The following is a 23223-nucleotide window of genomic DNA, read 5'->3' on the forward strand; positions in this document are numbered from 1 at the left end:
CAAGAGACAGCAAATTGCTAAAATCTTCCATGCTCATCCTGACACATTTTTTGAAATATGTGCCTTTTTCAAGAGTTAATTCTTGGACGAGCATGTTTGTGAAGGAACCATTGTTGCCACCATTTGCACTTCCTGTGCCTTTCTTTCCTTTCTCCATTCAAAAGATCAGGCACATCAGCACATAAAGATGTGAAGTCTTTTACATACTTTTGAAAAGCTATCACAAACTCTAAGCAGATCTACACCACCAAACGCACTGATACAAATCAACAGATGTAAACACACAATCATATGTGTATGACTTACAAGTAGCAAGCTCATACACGTCACAATATACATCCCAAAGGCACGTATAAGTGCCATGTGTACTTGTGCCAGTACAAATCCCAGGTGTAAACATTCCCGAAGAATAAAGCTGCAGACCAACTAACAGTTTCACAGACCAATGAAGGAATATTTTTTTGTGAACCTAAATAATAAATAGAAATATTAAAATAATATGAAGGAATAAAATAGGTATATTTGAAACGTTCATTCTGAGCATGGACAAAATGAACAGGTCTACTTACCAGTTTGGAAACTAAGAATGGAACTGCCAACTTATAGTTTCTATTCACTATCATTTAATAAATATGTGCTTATGGTGCCTACAATGAAGAAGATAAAAGCATTGTAGAATCTGTAGTGTTTAACCATTCTTGTCTGTCTGTGCTAGCACAATAACTCTTCTGCTGACAACTTTCACAGGAAAATGTTTTTGTGTCAAAACACTTTTTTTTATTTTATTTTTTTTAAAAGGGGGTTTACCATTACATTGTGAGGATATAATTCAATTGAAGTTTCCTTAGGTAACATCTAAAACCATGTAGTCAAATTTTGCAAATACTTTTCATTGGCGTGCTTCAGAAACTGAATGATTATGTAAATTTTATGTCGTTGATGCAGTTATTGTTGTGTTTCTAATTTTTGTATTCTACGTACTGGACAGATATTACAGTGTTTGAAGTCTATATAGGCTGTCTGTTTGTCATTGCTAATTCATATGGAGAAAAGTTTCAAAGAGACTTTTTAGATCAGAATTTACAAAATTACAAATATATTTTTAATTCACACATAAAATTGCTACATTGGGTCCATTAAAATGCATGTTTGTTCTCTTGTCCATATGTTAACCATGTTGTTTTGTCTGTGGAATTTATAGAGAAAATCTTCAATATCTGTGAGCATGATACAATGCAAAAAGAAAAGTTCAATGTCCAGTCAATAAGGACATCAGCTTTTAAAATTTCCATTACTAATAGAGGGATAAAAGTTTACAATATGCCTATATAAAAGATAAAAATTATTTTATCATTCTCACTTTTTATTAAAGCTCTAAGGACATTCTTATTAGATCACTGCCTCTATTCAGCAGCGGACGTTTAGAACATGTGAAGCATGAGATCAGAAGCATGAAAGTACAAAGTCCCCTACTGTACATGACACTAATCTCTTGTAGATAAAGCCAAAAAAATCATATATTTACTGCAATATTACTGTTAAATTTTCTGTTCTTTGTGTGCGTGTGTGTGTGTGTGTGTGTGTGTGTGTGTGTGTGTGTGTGTGTGTGTTGTGTTTGTGTTTGTGTTTGTGGGGGGGGGGGGGGGGGGAAGCGCACGTCCATGCACTTACACATGTACATGCAGTCATGCCTCTACATGTGTCACTTGTGCATCCAACTATATGTGGATTTATAAAGAAATTATGTCTCCCATAATATGGAAAAAATTAAAAAAATACTGTCTCGTGATCAAATCAGGCAGACAGAGAGCAATCTTGCCATTCACCGGTCCCTGTTCCCTGGCATGTTCACATAGTCGAACTGATGCACAACACCAAATATTACATAACATACTTCTATAAAATGAATAAGGAAGTACTCAGAGTTGGAGTTGCACACTCACTGCCACTCGCATGTGTAGTTTCCTGGTTCTCTATGCTGATAAGTGGAGTTGTTTCAACTTCCACAGTTTCTTCAAATGTAACATCATCCACCTCATAATCCTCAAAAGAAACAATAATTTCTCCTCCTTGATGACCTTTCAAATATATAACACATTTCTAAAGCAAAGTGAGCTACTTGTATATGTTATATACATTATAATCAAGATATCTTAGTGACTTAAAAAAATGTGTAAATCAAACTAAAAATAACAATTTTCTTTCCAGTGTCCTGATAGTGAAAATAAATGGCTGGAAATTAGCAAAGGGTATGAAGAAAAATGGAATTTCCCCAAATTTTTGGGTGCTGTAGACGAGAGGCACATTGACATTGTGGCACCACCCATAGTGGAACAGTTTATTTTAATCATAAAGACCACTTCAGCATTGTTTTGCTAGCAATTGCTAATGCCACTTATAAAATAATTTATGGCAACATTGGCACACAAGGGTGGATTTCAGATGGTGGTGTACTAAAATACCCCACATTTTATAGTAAGTTAGAAAACAAAACACTAGATGTATGACCACCAGCTCCTCCTCCTGGAGGAATAGGCCTGTTCCATATCTTTTCATAAGAGATGAAGCCTTTGGGCTTAGAATAAAATATCGTTAAACTGTTTCCAGGTCTGACTTGCAAAAATAGTTGGCAATGCATTTATAATTATAGACTGTGTAGAACAAGAAGCGTTACTGAAAATGTTTTTGGTGTTAGAAGCTCTCTTTTCAGAACTTTGAGGAAAGAAATGCTGTTGAGTCCACAAAAGCCTACAGTCATGGTACTAGCTCATGTGTATGTAATAATTCTCATCAAAACAGAAAATCTCAAACTTATGTACCACCAGAGACACATGAAAGGAAGAGATAATGGGAACTTAATACATGGATCTTGGAGGGATAGTCCTACTTTGATGGAGCCACTACCAAGAACTGGTAGAACATCATCATTGTTAAATGACAATAGAAAAGAATATGCTGAATTCTTCTGCAGTATTCAGGGCTCCATACCGTGACACTTCAGGAAATAATTTCTTTATATAGCATAATTATTGTAAATACTGTTATTATGTAACATTGCACTTATGTAACATAGTGGCATATATATAATTCATAAAATAATGTAACAAATTTACATATGGGTGTTACTTTTTGAGTGCTCCTATGAGACAGTGGTTTGTAACTCTTTCAGGAAATGGAGGCTTTCAAATGTGTACTAAATAGAGTTGTACACATTACTATCAGTGCTGCTAGTTCCTCTGCTACTTTTCTGCTTAGCCAGCTCCTCCTGACTGTATTTATTTTTTATATTGTGCCTTTTACCTTCATTCTTTTTCCTAGATACAGTGAATTGTTTTTCTTCCAATTTGTTGGACCGTTTTCGACAATTTTTATAGTCCATGGACTTCACATCCCAAATGCAGGGATGTAAGCATACTGTTTCAGTTAAATGAAGTGTGTTCTGTTTTGTCCAGCATCTCATTTCTGCTAAAGACTAATTTCTAAAATAATTACGAAGTAAGTGCGTGCACAACACATTAAGACTACCGTGAGAGAGACCGCCTTCACAGAACACTCGATATGAACTGTATACAACCAAAGCAGCAGACACCAAGAAAGGCTGGTTCTCTGCAAGCGCAACTTCTGCTACTGTGAAGTGGTAAACAAACATGGCAGCAGACGCCGAGGATGACTGGCACTGTGCAAACACAGCTTCTGTGGCTTGTCAAGTATATCCCAAAAGAACTACATACAAAATGTGTACGTGGCCAGGTCTGCATACGAGTTGTGTGAACTTTTGTATGAGATGATGTATTGCAACATGTCAAACTGACGTGCACGTACAAGTTGTTGTACGTGTATCCCAGTGTAAATGTACCTGTTGGTTAACATTATATGTTTGAACTTTTTTTACAGCATGTGCACTTTGTTAAGCAACACTAACATTAACAAGTCGTGTGTGTTATCTTCAAAAATGCTGTGTTTCCATTCCATGGTGGTAAAGTAGTGTGCTTTTTATACTGCCAAACACTCAATAGTGACTTAGAAAGCAGAGACTGCGTAGCAAACAAGGGGTCTAAATAGAAACAGCGTAAGTGGAAAACTATGTTTATCCTGTAAGATAAATACAAAAAAATTCATTTGAAGCATTGCTCTACCAAAGAAAGTTCAGTTACAGGCAGTAAACCATTTCTGTTTCACAGGAAGTAATTGAAACATACAGCACCCCTTTGATTACCTACTTTACGGGATAGTGACACCCGGTTCTGTGCTGACAGTGCTTAATGTAAGCAACATAGGGAACTGTTGCTTTGCATTTGAGACACAGGGTGAGATGGTTAGGGGGGTAACTTGGTCCCAGCTACCAGCCATAGTTGAAGCCACTTAGTGAACAGGAAATCAGATTACTGGCAGTGCCACAGAGGTTGACGGGATAAGTAGAGCCTGTGTTTCAGCATTCAGAGAGTGAAAATGAAGGGACAGCATGAGAGTCCTAAAGTCTAGAGATTTAGTAATGTCTTTCAGTTGTTAGTTTGTCAATCTACTGCAATTGCTCCTGATTCAGTGATAGTTCCGTTGTTATTTGTGTTGTTATATAAGGCTTTGCAAAGTTACAAATCTTTCACGTATCTCACACAGGCTTCAAATCCCACAATTGACGTATTTCAAGAATTGCTGGAGCAAAATGCCCAAGTATTTTATCCAGCACGGACAGCAAAGTCACTTTACAATCACTGGAACTTGATGAAGCAGTATCATCTCCTACCTGATCAGACTGGTATGTTGGATTATTCTGTGCAACACCTGGGAAAGGCTTTCTGCTGTGACCTTTGTTTTGCAGTGTGCATTTTGAATGTTTTGATATGTTGAACTTTGTTTATCTTTGCAGTTCAAGCTGTTCCAAGGGGTGAGCATGTGCTAAACTTCTCAGATGCTGAAGATCTGATACAAGATGGTGATCTAGGAGATCCTCCAGATGAGGCAGTCGAATTTGAATTAGCGAGGTCTGATAGGTAAGTTTAGAGACTCAAGTACACTTATTTTACAGCTTCACCATTAGAATTGCAACACTGAGAAGAACCTTGCATTTCATGGATTTGTAGAGTATAATATGATAATGGTATTACTATCAGCACTTTTGAGCAGCACTTTGTGTCTCTGTGTAAATGCTGATGGTGGTAAAAAGAAGTGCACTTGAGGAAAAGTAAAAATGTTGTAGCCTAGACTACACAGTTAGCAAGTTGTAACTGCCAGGTATCTCAGTGATTGACACAAATTTATTCACAGCAATATAAAAGAAATGCACCATAAATTTACAGTGCTTACAATTTAAAATGTCTATCACTTGAAAATGACTTCATGTAGGTGGCTGCCATTTTCCTTCACACACATTTAAAGTCTTTTACTGAAGTTAGACATCAGATCTTGCAGGACTGGAATTTGATTAATGTCCTCCTGAATTTGATCCTTCAATTGTTTGGCATGAGGTGTCAGATAAGATGTTCTGCAGCATGTTAATGGAATGCCGCGAGATGTGGCATGTGGACCTGTCTTGGAAGAATGTGTTTGCAATTACAGGAAGATCAGCAAGCTTTTGCACTAGGAAATGGTTAAACATGTAAATGTAACATTCTGTATTCACAGTAACAGCATTGATACGAATGTCTTCAAGAAAATAAAGCCCGATGATTCTAAACAATGACACGCCGCTTTCCGAATGTGAAGTGGTGTTCCGTGAAGCATTTCAGGATTTTCATGTGGCCATATATAGTTTTCATTTTTAACAAAGTCTGACACCTAGTAATTGGCCTCATTGCTGATGATCAGATTGTAGCACAGGCCTGGCTTGTCATTCGCAAGTGCCTACAGTTCTCAACAAAAGCATAATCACTTTGGAAGGTCATTTACACTCTGTTTTTGCACTATGTGAATTTTGTGTGGATGGTTTTACAGTTCCTTGCAATCCCATATGTCATATTGCAGTGCATGCTTGCGTGCAGAATGCATGGGACTTTAGCTGAAGGCTTCTTCCACTCTTGAAACATTATCTGGTGTACACAAAAGCTTCTCTCTTCCACTCCTCTTTCGTACCATATAACCCATTTCCTCAAAGTTCAGTGCCCATACTTCAATAGCACAGGCACACGGCAGTGGGCCACGACATGTGAGATTGTAACGAACTGTAATGAGCACAAAAATGTGCTGTGCATCAACATAACTGATGTCACTTTTGTAAAACACCTTCATGGCAACAGTGCATTGTTAACCAGTCCACGCCATTTCGACTGAATATTTGTATCAGGGTCAATGGCAAAGGTTTGTTGTCAGGATGACACTATTCCCATTTCCTGATTCTTAACTTAACGTGCTATTTCCAGAATTGCCAAATCGAGGGTTCTTCTGCCGCAGCTGTTAGGTATGGCCGTGTCACTGAGAACAACAGTGTGTAGGTGTATTAAATGGCAATGACATTACAAAAAGGACAAGTTGTTACTCACCATATAGAGGAGATGTCGAGTCACAGACAGGGACAACAAAAAGACTACTATACAGTTTAGCTTTCAGCTAAAAGGCTTTCTTCTGGATTAGAAAATTATATTTTATATGATGGAGTAGAAAACACACACATTCACACACATGCAACTCACACACATGACCACTGTCTCTGGCCACTGCAGCCAGACTGAGTTATAACTGTGCCTGATGGCAGCAGCAATTTGTTGTTTGGATGAGGAAGAGTTGCAGTTGGGCAGGGAGGGGCAATAGCAAGGTGGGGTGGCAGATGGGGTGGTGCTTGGTGCTGCTTGTGGGAACACGGAGTGTGGGGCAGGGGGTAGTGGAGAAGTAGAGAAGGGAAAAAGGGACTAATGGATGTTTTCATTTAATAGAAGGCTATGTAGTGCTGGGATGGGTACAGGTAAGAAGGTAGGTAAGTGAAGGACTCAGGGAGTAGAGATAGTTATGGCCAGGGATGGTAGGGGGAAGAGGGGGGTTACAGGAAAGGGTATACTGCTGGGAGAGTTCCCAGCTGCATAGTTCAGAAATGCAGGTTTTGTTTTTATAGAGCCACCTGCTATGAAGCAGTCACTGAAGCGAAGCACGCCCTGTTGGGCAGAATGTTCAACAACTGGGTGATCCAGCTGTCTCTTGGCCATAGTTTGTTAGTAGCCATTTATGCAGACAGACAGCTTGTTAGTTGTCATGGTAAGCAGCACTGTGGTTGCAGGTTAGTTTGTAGACCACATGACTTTTCATAGGTAGCCCTACCTTTGATGGGATGGAAGATGTCTCTGACTGAACTGGAGTAGGTGGTGGTGGTGGTGGTGGGAGGGTGTTAGGGATATGAGCCATGAGGCAAGGGGGTGGGAAGAAGAATGGATGAGATAGTCCTCATTTCGGGACTTGATAAAATACAGCTTAAACACTGGCAAAGAATGTTATTCAGTTGCACCAACCCTTGGTGGTAAGAACTCACAAGGGGAGTGCTCCTTTGGAACCAGACAGTGGGTATGTGGGAGGTGGTAGATGACGGGAGAGACATGTTATGCAAGATCCATTTCTGTACAATGTTGGGTGGGTAATTTCGGTCTGTGGACGTCACCGTTAGATCCTCAATATATTTGGAGACGGACTACTCATCACTGCAGATTTGCAGTCATGGATTGCTAGGCTGTATCAAAGGGACTTCTTGTTATGGACTGGGTGGCAGCTGTCAAAATGGAGATTTAATGTGGGCAGAGTATTGACATAGCAGTCTTTGAGGTGGAGGTCAACATTGAGGAAGGTGGCTTAAAAGGCTGAGTAGGGCCTGGTGAAGTGATTTGGGGAGAAGGTGTTGAGGTCCTGGAGGATTATAGATAGGGTTTCCTCACCCTCGGTCCAGATCGTGAAGATGTCATTAATGAATATGAGCCAGGTGAGGGGTTTGGGATTCTGGCTGGTTAGGAAGGATTCTTCCTCATGGCTCCATGTGGGTGCTCATTGGTATAGCACTAATTTTTCGTAGGTGATGCCATAAAAGGAGAAATGCTTGTGGGTGAGGATGTAGTTGGTCATGGTGATCAGGAAGGAGACTGTAGTTTTGGAGTCAGTCTGGCATTGTGGAAGTAGCGTTCAGTAGTGGCCAGGCCATTGCCATTATGATTGATTTCTTTTTGTGGAAGAGTAGGTTACGAGTAATAGACTGAAGGTGTTGATCCATAAGAGCAGAGGTGTTCTCAGTGAGGACATAGTAACCGATCACAATGAAGTGCTCTGTGTGGTTGGATTTATGTATCTTAGGAAGCGTGTAGAAAATAGGAGTATGGGGAGTGATAGGGGTGGTGTGTGTGTGTGTGTGTGTGTGTGTGTGTGTGTGTGTGTGTGTGTGTGTGTGTGTGAGAGAGAGAGAGAGAGAGAGAGAGAGAGAGAGAGAGAGAGGGTGAGAGAGAGACTTGGATAAGGTTCTGGGATGGGCCTAGGGATTTGAGGAGCAATTGGAGATCCTGTTGGATTTCAGGAATGCATCACTATAGCGGGATTTCTAGGTGGACGAATCTGACTGCTGTCAGAGTCCCTGTACCAGGTAATCATTGTGGTTCAAAACCGTACTGGCAGAGCCTTTGTTGGTGGTGAAAAAGTGTTTCCTCTGTAGGAACCGGGAGAAGTATAGAAGGTCTACCATGAGTCCAGCATGATAGAATTTGAGAGTGGGGAAAAAGGTAATGCCTTTGGGAAAGACATACTTTTGTGGTACTAAGGCTTTTATAGGTAAGGTTGGCACTGTGTTTTGGTTCTGGATTCCGTATGGTGGTAAGAGGTAGTTTCTGAGGGCGTGGTAAATGTAGTAGATCTGTCAGGCAGAGTTTGACTGTGAGGGCATGTGGGGGAGATTTGGGGCTCTCATAGAAGTAGTGGATAATGATAATCCAAGCTAGGAATAGTGTTGGATTGTAAAGTTTTTTGAGGTGGTGATGTGCATGCTGCTCTAGTTCCTAGAGGTGAGGACTTATGTGAGGAGTACAAGAATTTTGATTGCACATCAGGAGAATTTTATGGATGGAGAGGAATTATTGCAAGGAGGTTTGGGCCTGATTTGAATGGTTTTGCTGAACTAGGTGGGTGAGGGATGTGGGCTGATGGGATTTGAACAGGTAGAGGAGATTGTGGAAGGTGGGGTTGTAGCTGTAGGTAGGGAGTTTGGTGGTAAGGCCATTGTGGGGGGATTCCATCAGCTAGGAAAAAATGCAGGAGCAGTATGTAGAACTGGATTCTGGCTAGGGATAGGGAAACTTTTGTAAGGAAGGGTCTATAGTGGAGGGTAAAAAATGAATAGAAATATGTTGCAAAATCTCATACAGATATTCAAAAATGGTGATGTAACCAACTTGGACAGCATGGTGGAGTTATTAAAACTGTCTAAAATTGATCAGTACTTGCCACCCGATGGCTTGTAAGCTGTGAGTGGCTGCGACAATCCAAACACCATGAAGAAGCCACTCCCTGGAAGCTGTCGCTGCATCACAGCAGTTCTCATTGGTGCTTCATATTAAGATCCTCACATTACACCGTGTGCCTTGTGATGAAACTGCCACCTCGGACCCGGACTACTCTTGGTTTGTGTAATTCTGTACTTCTTGTTCATCTTTTTTCTATCCAGTGTGTATGGAATAATGAGTGTTAGTATGTGTAAACGTCAACAGTGGCGATGTGTGTTTTCGGACCTGTTGTGCTTGGATTTCTGTGACATCATGGACCTGGAACTGCTGCAGCAGTGGTTGGCACAACAACACGAATAGCGTCAGTTGGATAGGCAGTTAATGGAGCTATAGTGTCAGCACTTGGTTTCACCACAACTGTCAGTGTTGTTGGTTAGAGGTGACTTGCCACCTGCTTTTCCTAAGTTTTCCTCCTTTGTGGGTGGTGTTGACAATGGGACACGTATTTCCAGTGCCTCAACCATCATTTTGCAGTGTACCAGGTAAACGACACTGATCAGAAGCGATCATTCTTTTCTGTCATGGTCCTCTCAGGATGTGTTAGCTTTGCTCCACAAGTTGTCTCCTATAATGAATCCCAATACTTTGTCATTTCATAGTATTTGCACTGTGAAAGCCAGTCTCAGGTATCGTGTGCTAGGTAGGAGTTCTGTCAGCGAGAAAAGTTGCCGTCAATGTTGTAAGGACTAGGTCACTGAGCTTCGTGGCCACAGTCCTTGTTGTACTTTCATCTGCTTGGCACACACTCGGTGAAAATCGTGTGCTGTTTCTATGATTAGGGATTCGCATCTTCATGCGTTCGGTCTCCCTGGATATTCCATTTCAAGGCATTGATGTTTTGACTACCTCCTTTTCAGAGTTGTTCTCTCCAGGTTTGTATCGGGTGTCATCCGTAAAGGTATGGCTTCACTTGAAGCTAGGTTCGGCCCCATGGTTTCACAGGCACACTCATTTCCTCACGTCCTCTGGCACTGGATATGAAAGTGCATGCACGAGCTGTGTACCTGCAGATCCTTTTTGGATGAAATTCTTAAAATCGTTACGGCTTTTCAACTCGCATGGGACTTGCACTGTGGAAGAAAGTTTTGTTTTCCCACATCAGTTAGGCCGGCAGAACACATGCCAGAAGCGTGAACCCAGAAAACTGCAGCGCACCCAGCATTCCGAGTAAGCAACTTGTTATCGACAGTCATTCAGAGTTTGACAGTGACAGGTTAAGTGTTCCCCGTTGTAGTTTCTTTTTGGAGGTTGCAGCTCTCTCCCTTCGTGGCAAGCACATACGGCAGCCTCACCTTGTGTCATGCCCTCAGTGTTTCTCTTGGCATTCGCACTTGCACTGTCCACACAGTAGCATAGTGACGTCGTGGCTGTGCACACGGAGTCGTCTTATCCAGCTGTCGCCATTCACACTATTGACACAGTGCTTCACCTGACATCAGAGAAACCTGTCAAGCTGCTACTTGTGCTGCATGTGATGGGTCAGGTCCTACCTTTCTAGGTGGATACTGATGTCTCATCTTTGATCAGTGGTTCTACCTGTGTGATGGTGGGCTCCTCTACTGTACCCATTTCAGAGTAAGGTCATGGCCTATGGTGGTCATGAAATTCTGATGCAGGGTTTTTTCTCCCCCCTCCCCCCCAAAGGGGCTCTTATATAAAAATATGTCCTGCACGCTTTCCTATTTGAAGGTTTCTTCTGGCACTGTGGAAGACATTTTTGGGTTAGATGTCTTAAAGTAATTGTGATTTTCCATTTCTGTAAGCATGCGTTTGGTCTCTCTGGGTATTCCATTTCAAGGCATTGAAGTTTTGACCACCTCCTTTTCAGAGTTGTTCTCTCCAGGTTTGAGAATAAGTTTTGACACTGGAAGGAATAGTTACAGAATTAATTATGACAAGATTGTTTGTTAGAACGAAGAAGGAGAAGAAATGAGGACAGCACACAAATCATGGAAAAATATGACAATTCCAAATTTACATAAAAATTTCGTACAAGTACTTTTCAATTTCCTTCTTGAGAAGCTGGAGCATATGAATAAAACAAAGCTTTTTGCTTGTAGTGGGCCTAAAGACATTTAATATTGGTACTTTGTGAATTATATTCTGTCATGTTATAAAAATGACCATTTGTGTGAAAACAGTCTCATTTCCAGAATGCAGGGTTCGCAGGACAGCTTCTGTTAAGTTTGGAAGGTAGGAGACGAGGTACTGGTAGAAGTAAAGCTGTGAGGACGGGGCGTGAGTCGTGCTTGGGTAGTTCAGTTGGTAGAGCACTTGCCCGCGAAAGGCAAAGGTCCCGAGTTCGAGTCTCGGTCTGGCACACAGTTTTAATCTGCCAGGAAGTTTCACAGTCTCATTTATTTGGTGTGTGTTACAATTGCTGCAATATTAGACAGGCCTATTTCATTCTATCTAGCAGACAGTGACAAAATAGATGTAATCAGATTGAGAAATCATATCAATCTTTGGCACTGTTTGTATTAACACTTTTTCAGTATTAGACGACAACATTTCATTTTTCCATGAAGCAACTTAGATGAGGTAATAGATTCTTTCACAAAAAGGAAAACACGCTATGTAAAGCTGTAGCAAGATTAGAGAGAAAAAAAAATGCTAGGACTTAAGGATTGAAGAAATATGTACTGTATTTCTTGTCTCTTGTCTTTACTGGTTTTATGTATCCTATATTTAATCTTATGTCACACAAAACAGTAAGTTATTAGCTAATAGGTAATAAAGAGTGCAAATTTTCTGAAGAGTTCTTGTTCTCCCAGTTACAAATAATCCTATCCAGTATTAATTGTGAGTCTATTTTTTAAGAGGGGCAGTATGTCAAACCGGCCGACTGGGAGCAGGAAAGGCACCACAGGACATTTTAGTTTCCATTGTCCTGAATATAGTTTGATGGCATCCATTACAAAATATACATGTTCGAATTCCATGGAGCGAAATACAGTGATGTGCAATAGAAGAATGCTGTGTGAAGAGGCGTGGCACTGCACTTTGGCACACTTAAGACCAAATAACATGTCTTATTTCTTCGAACACACATGTTTTATATATCGGACTCTTCAGAAAGACATGTGCTACTAAGTAAACATTTTTTGAGAAGTCGATTTTTTGTCCTACCTGAAATGCTCGAGAGGGAGAGAGGGGGGGGGGGGGCAGTATCTAGTATTGCCCCGGTTTGGAAATGTCGTAGTCCGGGGCTGTTGAACAGAGCAGTCTTCAGTTGTAGTGGGGAGGTGGGTAGTCTCCACGTAACCCGTGTTTACATTTAGTGATTTTACTGTTTCTCCTTTGTTTATTGCTCTCATGCCAAATGAAAACAAAACGAATTTCTGTGGCCGGGAGCTATCAAGTGAATTAAAATATATTCACACAATTATGGAAGGCTAAAATGTTATTAGTTTCAGATTTTATTTTATTTCCACATTTCTGACAGTCAAGCATTAATCACCTTGCAGAACAATGAAGTTATTTTTGTTGGTTTGTTAGAGAATTTGGCTTTTATTAATCTCTTCCTCTGAGGCAGTCATTTTCTTTGAAACAAAGTGTTCAATTCGGCACCATTGGCTAGATTCAACTGTTTGCTGCTTTTCAAGTGCACGTTTTCATCTTCTAGCATGTTTGGCATTATGCCATAATAAAGAACCAAGCATGAGATAATACAGAAGAAAATTTACATTTGAATTTGGACATGCGAATGTGCACTTTAAGCCAAATTATGGATTTTACTATGGTTCACAAAATTCCAGTGCCCTTGGAGTATCCTCTGATATTTTGTTTCTTCTACGACATAATGTAAGGCCTATTAATGTTTTACATGAATCAACATACGGGCTTGTTGTGTCGTCATAGCTGTGCAAGCGTGGTGAAGCCCGTTATCTGGCACACTCTGGCAACTGCTGAAACAAATCTATGTCTTACAGGTCGCAGGAAAATACTGCGAGAATTTTGAGCCCAGAAGATCATACATTTATGTCGGTATTAAAAATTTTACTGGCGCATTTGTGTGATGTATCCCAAAGTGCAGCACGCACAAAAAAGATCAACATTATATGTGAAAACTTACCTTCTCTTGCAGTTTATTAATCTTAGAGACCAATATTATATGTGAAAGCTCTGCTTTTCGTGTAGCAACACTTGTCTGTTAATTTAAACTATTAACTTTTCCTATTTATGTGTTCGCACTGCTTAACAGCGGTGTTGCTATCGGCTGACTACATCACATGTCCTATGCTCTGAATATCCATTGTCATCGGCTGGTGAGATGACGTGACATGAGCTATATGCTCTGAATATCTGATGTCATTGGCTGGTGAGATCACATGACATGAGCTATGAGTGGCTTACAAAAGAGCATCACAATCTCGATTTCAATTCTTCGGAAAGTAACGTGTGGTGTTTGATGGAATTTGAATTTAATCTTTCATAATACGAAAATATGCAGTGGACAAATATCTTTCCAAAGCGTGTTTTTTCCCCTGAGTTTCATTTTATAAAGTGGAAATTCTACGCTGGTGTATAAAACCATAACCATTCAAATGACTAATAAGTTTTACAATTCTGAGGAAAGGTATACTGTCACTTAACACGGGAAAAGCATATTTTCACCCAGGAGAAAGTGTACTTTTAACCGGGAAATCCGGGAAAAGTGTGGGAACTTTATTTCCTTGTCAGCGTATACACCCTCTAATATGAAAGTCCAGTTATCTGCACAATCTGGATTGCTGTAGACTGTGGCAATTCCTGGAGGGTGTCTTCTCTTGTGTTCGAGGTATTGCGCTATATCTGCACCCGTGGCCTAGCAGTAAACTGTGCATTGTTTGAATGCAACATCTCATGTTGGAAGCCACTCATTGCATAAATTTTTATAGTGCCTTTTGTCTGAATGCTGAAGTCTTTAGCATAACGATAGCACAGCGACAATGTATTTCGCTTTCCAACACACCAGTAGTAATAGTTCTGTCCAGTAACATTGTTTGAATGACTTCGTGGCAGACTGTCTGCCTCTGAATGCCACACACATCACAGCTCTTTGGCAGTTGCTTATACCCGGCAGTGGCTGCCACAGTGGTGCTCCATTCTCTCACACTTTGTTGAAAGCATCACTTTGGAGCATAAAAAATGCTTTACTGATGTTGAGTGATGCTCAACAAAAAAGTGTAAGATTTGTATTTTGTCCTCAGCAGCAACAGCTTCATCTGATCCATTTTTATATGATGAGCATTGTATTACATAAGATATGACTGTGGCTCCGAATTAATTACGTAGTTTGTGACCATTCTGGCTACCTTACTTCAGTGCTTAACATTATTCTTAATGGTTTATATCTTACTTATTTCCCTTTAGAAATGATTCTTCGTGCAATTTTTTACTCAGGAATTCGTATGTTTTCATCAAGCCACACTGGGTAACTGTGATGTAATGAATTTGACTGTTGTGGGTTTAATTTCTTGCGGTAAATGTATGCAATAAACTGTGTGAATGCCTTGCAGATCATGCTCTGTGACAATGCAGGAACAAAGTACATTTTGAGCTCCACTTTGGGATTCATGGTGAACTAATGCTGATCAAAAGTGGTATTTGAGCTATAAAATTAGATTTAAACTAACAGAACTGTCTATTTTTTGAAGGTACGCAGAGTGGGAGGAAGTTGCTAATGTCAGTGTAAGCAAATGCGTACCGGACTGCCTAATTGCTGTGTCACAGATTTAGCACAGAAGAACCATATTCACTTCATAACTCTTCCCTGTCATGTGGGTCCTACGTGACAAACAGAACTCAAATTTGTATGGTTGACAGGTCAGATTTCTTAGACATATTTGCATAGTGAAGAAGCTTGGTGTTCACAAAGCAGACACCTATGACCGTTAACACAGGTTATGGAGTGGAGCTTGTGAGAAGACTTACTATGTAAAGGTTTTTTTTTTTTTTTTCAGATTTTGTTAAATAATTTCTCCCAACAATTTGCAGTTGCGTTAAATAAAGTGGAAAATAATAATGTAGAGTGCACTGGTCTGCACTACAATTAAAGCTAAAACTCACGCCGTCGTCATATGATAAGATGCACTTGAGACCCCTGCGCTAAAGAGATGATTCAGGGTGTAGGCCTCTCAATTTAGTATTGATGCAACGTTAAAGATAAGAACTGGCGTTAATAGCGTATGGAGTAAAATCATTGAAATTTGTATCTAAGTGTCTCATCTTACATGAAGATTACGTAGAATAAGTCATCGAAGTCAAAGAGAATTCCAAATGAATTTTGCAGAAAGATTCAGGACCACATGCAGAAGTAAGTGCACTACCCCAGGATTCCCAAATATTTGCAACAATGTTAAGTGCAGTAATTGCTCCTGGATTGGTTATGATGGATAATTCTAAAACACATCATATGAGCAGGTCATTCCTTGCCTGAATTTTGACTTTCACCATTGTGACCCAATCAGCCTGGATGCAGAACTGCTGAGTGTCTTAATTTATAATGTGACATTGGATAACAAATGACAAAAACATTTTTTTCATGTGATATATTTACAAATTACAAATTCTTGCATTTTTTCCTTTGTTTGTACTGTAAAACCTTGCTTCTTGCCAAACTTCACGGTTCAAGTCCAATGGCAAGTGCCCTGTATAAACCCGCCTGGCTAGCTATGCAATCTAATGCACGGCTTCCCGAGCGGGAAGGCGTGCCAGTCCCCGGCACGAATCCACCTCACGGATTAGTGTTGAGGTCTGGTGTGCCAGCCAGCCTGTGGATGGTATCTATAGCAGTTTTCCATCTACCTCGGTGAATGCGGGCTGGTTCCTCTTATTCCACCTCTGTTACACTATGTCGGCAATTGCTGTGCAAGCACTGTCTCCATGTATCCATACACCATAATTACTCTACCACGCAAACATTTGGGGCTACACTCATCTGCTATGAGACATTCCAGGAGGAGGAGGGGTATCCACTGGATTCAGTGTGGGGCAGCGGTGGGCTGGGTTGACTGCTGTGGCCCCTTGTAGGATTGTGAACCACTGAGGGCTACGGCAGGACGAATCCTCTCCGTCGTTTCTAGGTCCCCGCTTTAAAATACACAATACACACTACATGTTTTGATAAGTGAGTTTGCGAGCATCAAAATACGTAACAAAAATGGCATTGACTTAGAAGCTTCAGTTTTTTGCGCCACCGAGGGACCATAGACCTCAGATGTGACAAAATTTCAACTTGATACATCTACCTGTTCCGTAGAAAAGGGTTTTCAAGAGTTGTACTGACAGACGGGCAACAAAGTGATCCTATAAGGAATCCAGTTTTACCTTCTCAAGCACAGAACAATAAAAAGAAAAAATACTGTAGTGATACGCATTGATTGTCCAGTGAGATCGAACTAATAAATACTCTTTCCTTAATTCACGAAAAGAGCTTGGCAGCAAGGAGCAAATGTGATACTGCTTTGTCTAGCTCTGTTGGTAGTTAATGCAGACAGTACACAACATAAAATTCAAAATCAGTTGAAACTGAAGTGTGGAATTATATTCCTAGTGTCTAAAAATTAAATTTAAGAGAATATTATGCGAATTTAGCAGGATGACTCAGCACCAATCCCGAAAGTGAGTGAACAATCACAAGGTGCCAAAGGTCGTCAGCAACACTGCCGAGTCTCAATTGCATGACCAATATGAAGAAATTCACAGACAGCTCATAATGTCCTCACTGGTATCCACAGCCTGTTCCATCCAGCCCTCAGTGGAGCTACACTACCAGATGCCAGTCCAAGAGACAGCTACAAACTAACGGTAGATAACACAAGTGAAAAATACGAATGAGTTGCACCCTTGCACTGTTCGGCTTGCAGTGAAAACTTATTTTAACTAGATACAAAGTAATAAATCAAATTTTGGATTCACAGGGAAAAATTGAATGTATGACTGCTGAAGTAGAAACAGAACAGACAAATGTACAGTTGTGCACATCCATACGTTTCTCATTCTCAGGTCTGCCATAGGTAATGCATACTAACAAGCTCGATCATTGTTTCCACGATTTATCCTGTATTTTTTGATGCCGAGATGATGAACAAAATACAGATTTGGGTCGTCGATTGTTGCTTTGAGCCTCTTTGGAGACTGTTTCTTGTTTTGTTGGTGATGTAACACGGCATTCACAATGCGGGTGACTGTTGCTACTCCTGTGAGGTTGCCAGGAAACATGCGACACAGAGTGTTAACATACGTCACGTAACTTGTTATGGTTAGCATAGCAAAAGAAAGTGATATGATGCAGGTTTTGCAGAAAGATTGAAACTGATTTCAAAAGAATTTACCATTTTAGTAAGGGAGCACTTTACAGTGCTGCAGTGGACACTCTCCGGTTGCCATAATTGTAGCTGAAGTAGACAGGTTGCAACACAAAAAGTGAGAGTTGGTCCAGCTTATGCGTGAAACGACCTTCATGGAATGAAATAGTTTACTTTACTAATGCAGTGTGATACCTTAGGTGGGAATTATTCAGAACATTTCATTGACATGGTAGGGAAAGGCCATGTGAATTTAGCAGGATCAATCAGTCCCACACCTGCAAATCGCTTTCATGACAACAGAGCTGCAAAACAGTGTCCCTGCTAAAGTGTTGCAAAATCTTGATCAAATTAAGGTTAGTCATAAATTGAATGGGACCTCATGTAGCAAGATATTTTATCGATTCTTATTACACCTCGATAGTAATTCCCATAGGAATATGCTGTTATTTTTGCACTAACGACACCCTTAAGAGCAATCTGGTGGTAAATCAGGAGGAAACTGTACCAACATGAGGGCAGTGTGTCAACACAGCCCATCGTCAAGATGGTACACATGCTGCTCTCATTATTGGTTTATTTTTGTCAGTCTGAAGTTACTGAAAACTGAAAGGCTCTTTCACAAGATGCTGTTCGCATTTACTGGCAAAGCTACCTGAGTGACTACCCAATAAACATTATGTGTAGATGACAGCTGTCATTCTTTTGATGTATATATGTAAACGGGAGGGCAATAAACTGTAGTGGAATTAAGCCAGGTGATGCAGAGGGAGTTTTGCATGTAGGCAGCAAAATACCTGATGGTGGCTGAAGAAAAGCAGATAAAAAATCTAGACTAGCACAAGTGAGAACAGCCTTTATCAAAACATAAAGTATGCTGATATCAAAGATAAATTTCACTGTTAGGAAGACTTTACGGAAAGTATTTGTCCGCCTTCCTGCTGTTATGTAATGGTGTATGTTGTTGTCAGTACCCATAAGCATGACCCATGGTCAGAGTAACAGAAATAGGGTAACCACTCACAGGGGCATTGTTCAGCTTTTCTACTGGCCACACCACGTATCTGAAACCTGCAGAGCACAGTGCCTCACAGTCAGGCTAGACTGGACGCCTTTACTGTCTATTAACACCGTACAACATGAAAAGAAACAAAGTGCTACCAACTTCTTATCTATAGATGTGAAGTCGAGAAACCTCCCCAGCACTGTCAGACTATTTTAGATAATTTGGATGACTATAAAATTTGCTGATTTATTTATCTCTTATGCTTATATGCTGTGTTCAATAATCTAACAAAAAGGTGCCATTTAGTATGCAATGTACTATTGCAAATCAATTACAGCCTATCATGATAATGTTACAAAAAAGTATTTTTGTATATAAAACAAACTATTCCACATTGTTACAAATTAACAGGATATTACACACTTTTGGCTTGAGTTTGGTTTGTCTCTACATTCACATTCATACTGAAGCAGCATTACAAGACTGCCAAAAAAGTATACAAACATAGCAGTAGAGGTAGATGTGAAACAAAATCCAGCTAACAAATCATTCAGTGCCACAATAAGTCAATAAAAATGAAAGGAGCTGAAAAAGTAGCCACTAAGAAGTGTGCAATTCATCAAGTTTTTCGTCTTTAGATTTACATGTTAGAGAATCTAAAGTAGCGACAAAACTTATGAGAGAGAAGAAGTTGTCATAAGATTTCTTTACTGATTGTCGATCTGCCTGCTGGCGGTTCTTTCACGGAAGGGATCAGATTCTTGCCTCCAGCAAGATTAGGACCTAAAATTGACGCTCTCTTCTGCTTGCAGAGCAAACACTTTCCAACTAAGGTAACATATAAATGCTTCTAATAGTGCTTTATTATTGTCCAGTCACAGCTAAGATAGCATTTGCATTGTAAATGGTGAAGTAAGCTGCAGTTTCTGTTGGAACAATCTTCATTTACACAACAATTTGCTACCTCTACGTCATCCCTTCAGTGAGAATAATGCAAAATATTTAATCTAAATGACAAGACAATATCGAGTGAATTTACCAGGGTAAGTAATTAGACAGTCACATAGTTGCCAAACATGTTCTACAATGTTGCCAGTTCTCCATAAAACTACCGACTGGCAGAATACAGCTGCTCAGCCAATGTGAATCTTTAACTGGCTGGCATGAGACATGCCAGTGCCAGTGCCAGCTGTGGAAATTCTTAGCATAGTCCAATGAGTTTTATTTACATTTCTGTAACTATGATTTGCATCTAATGTGTAGTTACAAATAATATTCAGATACACTTACTGCAACTCTAATATCATAAATAAACAGCAGGGAAAATTAGTTCCGTGGTTCCCCTCCTTTGTGGCTGTTGTAGGTATTTTTTGTTTTTCCATTTTAACTAAACTGCTAACAGAAAAACTAATTCACTGTAAGTGATTCGCTGTTGTAGAATCACCAGATACTATTAACATTATGAGCAGATAACATTATTGTTAGTATTATACACTTGAAATAGTTTTCCTTATGAATGCTTGCATTGTCACCACTTGCAATATGTAATAACACAAAAGAAAAGACAACATAATACTGTTTGTCAGTTTTTGTTTTCGCTAATTGAATGTCATAATTAAGTTGTGTCAAACCTATAGTTTCAAGTCACTAAATCAAACTGTGCAAGGGAATTTTTCACAGTGTCTGGGAAAACACGACTCAAAAGCTTTGAAGATAACTAAATTAGTGAATCAGTGAAGTGGAAGCTCGACACCTGATTCAGGTGACATGAAAGGAGAGGCAGTTGTGATGAGAATCTGAAACAAGCAACAGAAGGAGCTGACATTAACGTTTTCAAGATACTCACGGTGTATTTCAACTTGTCTCCTGAGCCAGTTGCTCATCAGTTCTTGCTCAACTGAAAAGTTGAGTGTCACTTAAATAGAGTGAAACCAGAAGGACAAATAGGCATGGAGTTTAGACATCTCACTTTTTACATGACTCTGGAATAAGTTAAACATTGGGAAGGCAATGAATTTTGAAAATGAGGTTGACATAAATTAAACATTTGAAGATGAAACCCAAATCATGCTAACAGCGCAATTTCAATTTTTTGTGCTCTGCGTTCAAATCCAATGTAATCGTGTTATATATATTTATTATAAAATAATTAAGTTTTCCAAATGTTATTAAATTGGCTTAATCATCACACACCGTATACATCATAGCCCCACAGAAACTGGTATAGGCATGCGTATTCAAATACAGAGATATGTAAACAGGCAGAAGACGGCACTGTGTTCGGCACTGTCTGTATAAGACAGTAAGTGTCTGGCGCATTTTTAGATCAGTTACTGCTGCTACAATGGCAGGTTATCAAGATTTAAGTGAGTTTGAACACGGTGTTATAGTCGGCACATTAGCATTGGGACACAGCACCTCCAAGGTAGTGATGAACTGGGGTTTTCCCGTATGACCATTTCATGAGTGTACTGTGAGTATCTGAAATCAAGGAAAACAATAAATCTCTGACATTGCTGCGGCTGGAAAAATATCCTGGAACAACAGGACCAATGACGACTGAAGAGAATCGTTCAACATGACAGAAGTTCAACCCTTCTGCAAGTTGCTGTAGATTTCAATGCTGGGACATCAACAAGTGTCAGCTTGCGAACCGTTCAACGAAACATCATCAGTATGTTCTTTTGGAGCTGAAGGTCCACATGTGTACCCTCAATGACTGCACGACACAAAGCTTTACGCCTTGCCTGAGCCTGCCAACGCCAACATTAAATTGTTGATTACTGGAAATATGTTGCCTGATTGGATGAGTCTGGTTTAAAATTGTATCGAGCGGATGGACGTGTATGGATAAGAAGACAACCTCATGAATCTGTGGACCCTGCATGTCAGCAGAGGTCTGTTCAATCTGGTGGAGGCCCTGTAACGGTGTGGGGCATGTGCAGTTGGAGAGATATGGGACCCCTGATATGCCTAGATACGACTCTGACAGGTGACGTGTACCTAAGCATCCTGTCTGATCACCTGCTTCCATGCATGTCCATTGAGCATTCCGATGGACTTGGGCAATTCCAGGAGGAGAAGGGACACCCCCACACATCCGGAATTACTGCAGAGCGGCTCCAGGAACAATCTTCTGAGCTTAAAAACTTCTGCTGGCCACCAAACTCCCCAGATATGAACATTATTGAGCATATCTGGGATACCTTGAAACGTGCTGTTCAGAAGAGATCTCCACCCTCTTGTACTCTTTCGGATTTATGGACAGCCCTGCTGGATTCATAGTGTCAGTTCCCTTCAGCACTGCTTCAGACATTAGTCAAGTCAATGCCACGTCACATTGCAGCACTTCTCAACTCAACCGCCAGCTCACCATGCGTTCGAGCAACTTGCAAAGAACGTTGGTGAAGCTAATGGGGTGGTAGCTGTCCACCTCCAGTGGGTTCCTGCCAGGTTTCAAAACGGCGATTACAATGCTTTCCCGCCAATTGCGACGGGAACTCACCCTCGACCCAGATACGGTAATAAAGGTCTAGGAGTCGTCGCTGGCAGCCCGCCGAGAGGTGTTTTAGCATCTGAGAGTGGATGCGATATGGCCCAGGAGCCTTATAAGGGCAAGTGGCTAGGGCACTGTGGAATTCCCACTCACTGAACAGAACATTGTAGGATTCAGGTTGGCACGTGTGAAATGAAAGGCTCCGACATTCCAACCGCTCTTTCACAGAGCGGAAGGCCAGTGGGTAATTTGCAGAAGTGGAACTGAGAGCACAATGGTCTGCTAAGTGGTTTGCAATTATGTCCGAGTCAGTACAAACTGCTCCATTCAGTGAGAGGGCAGGGACGCTGACAGGGGTCCAATAGCCATAGAGTCGCCTAATCTTGGCCCAAACCTACGATGGAGAGATATGAAGGCCAATGGTGTAGACATACCGTTCCCAGCACTTCTGCTTGTGTAGGAGAATGATGCGGCGGGCCCGCACTCGGAGCTGTTTAAAGGCGATGAGGTGTTCCAACAATGGATGCCACTTGTGACGCTGGAGCGCCTGCCTGCGATCTTTACCCACCTCAGCAATAACGGGCAACCACCAAGGCACACTCCTCCACCGAGGGGACCCAGAAGAACAGGGAATGGCAGAGTCTGCGGCAGTAATGATGCCGGTGGTGACCGAGTGAACCACCGCATTAATGGCGTCAGTGGATAGAGGCGCAATAGTGGCAATGGAGGAGAACAAGTCCCAGTCAGCCTTATTCATAGCCCATCTGGAGGTTCACCCAGAAGAGGGACGCTGTGGCAGTGACAGAAAGATTGGGAAGTGGTCACTACTGCACAAGTCATCGTGCACACTCCATTGGACAAACGGTAAGAGGCTAGGGCTGCAGATCTAAAGGTCGATGGCTGAGTACGTGCCATGTGCCACACTGAAATGTGTGAAGGCACCATCATTTAACAGGGAAAGGTCGAGCTGTGCCA

At 40.9% G+C, this 23223-nt stretch overlaps 1 protein-coding gene across 4 annotated transcripts in view; it reads left to right on the forward strand.

Moving 5' to 3' along the window:
- LOC126419120 (microspherule protein 1) overlaps positions 1-23223 on the forward strand; it is a 139417-nt gene that overhangs the window by 56321 nt on the left and 59873 nt on the right. For all 4 annotated transcript variants that reach the window (XM_050086219.1, XM_050086222.1, XM_050086221.1 and 1 more), the window contains 2 exons: positions 4618-4756; positions 4868-4991. In XM_050086219.1, the coding sequence (XP_049942176.1) occupies positions 4618-4756; positions 4868-4991 (263 nt within the window). The remainder of the gene's footprint in view (positions 1-4617; positions 4757-4867; positions 4992-23223) is intronic.

The sequence above is a fragment of the Schistocerca serialis genome, chromosome 9, assembly GCF_023864345.2.
Source record: "Schistocerca serialis cubense isolate TAMUIC-IGC-003099 chromosome 9, iqSchSeri2.2, whole genome shotgun sequence".
Lineage (NCBI taxonomy): Eukaryota > Metazoa > Arthropoda > Insecta > Orthoptera > Acrididae > Schistocerca > Schistocerca serialis.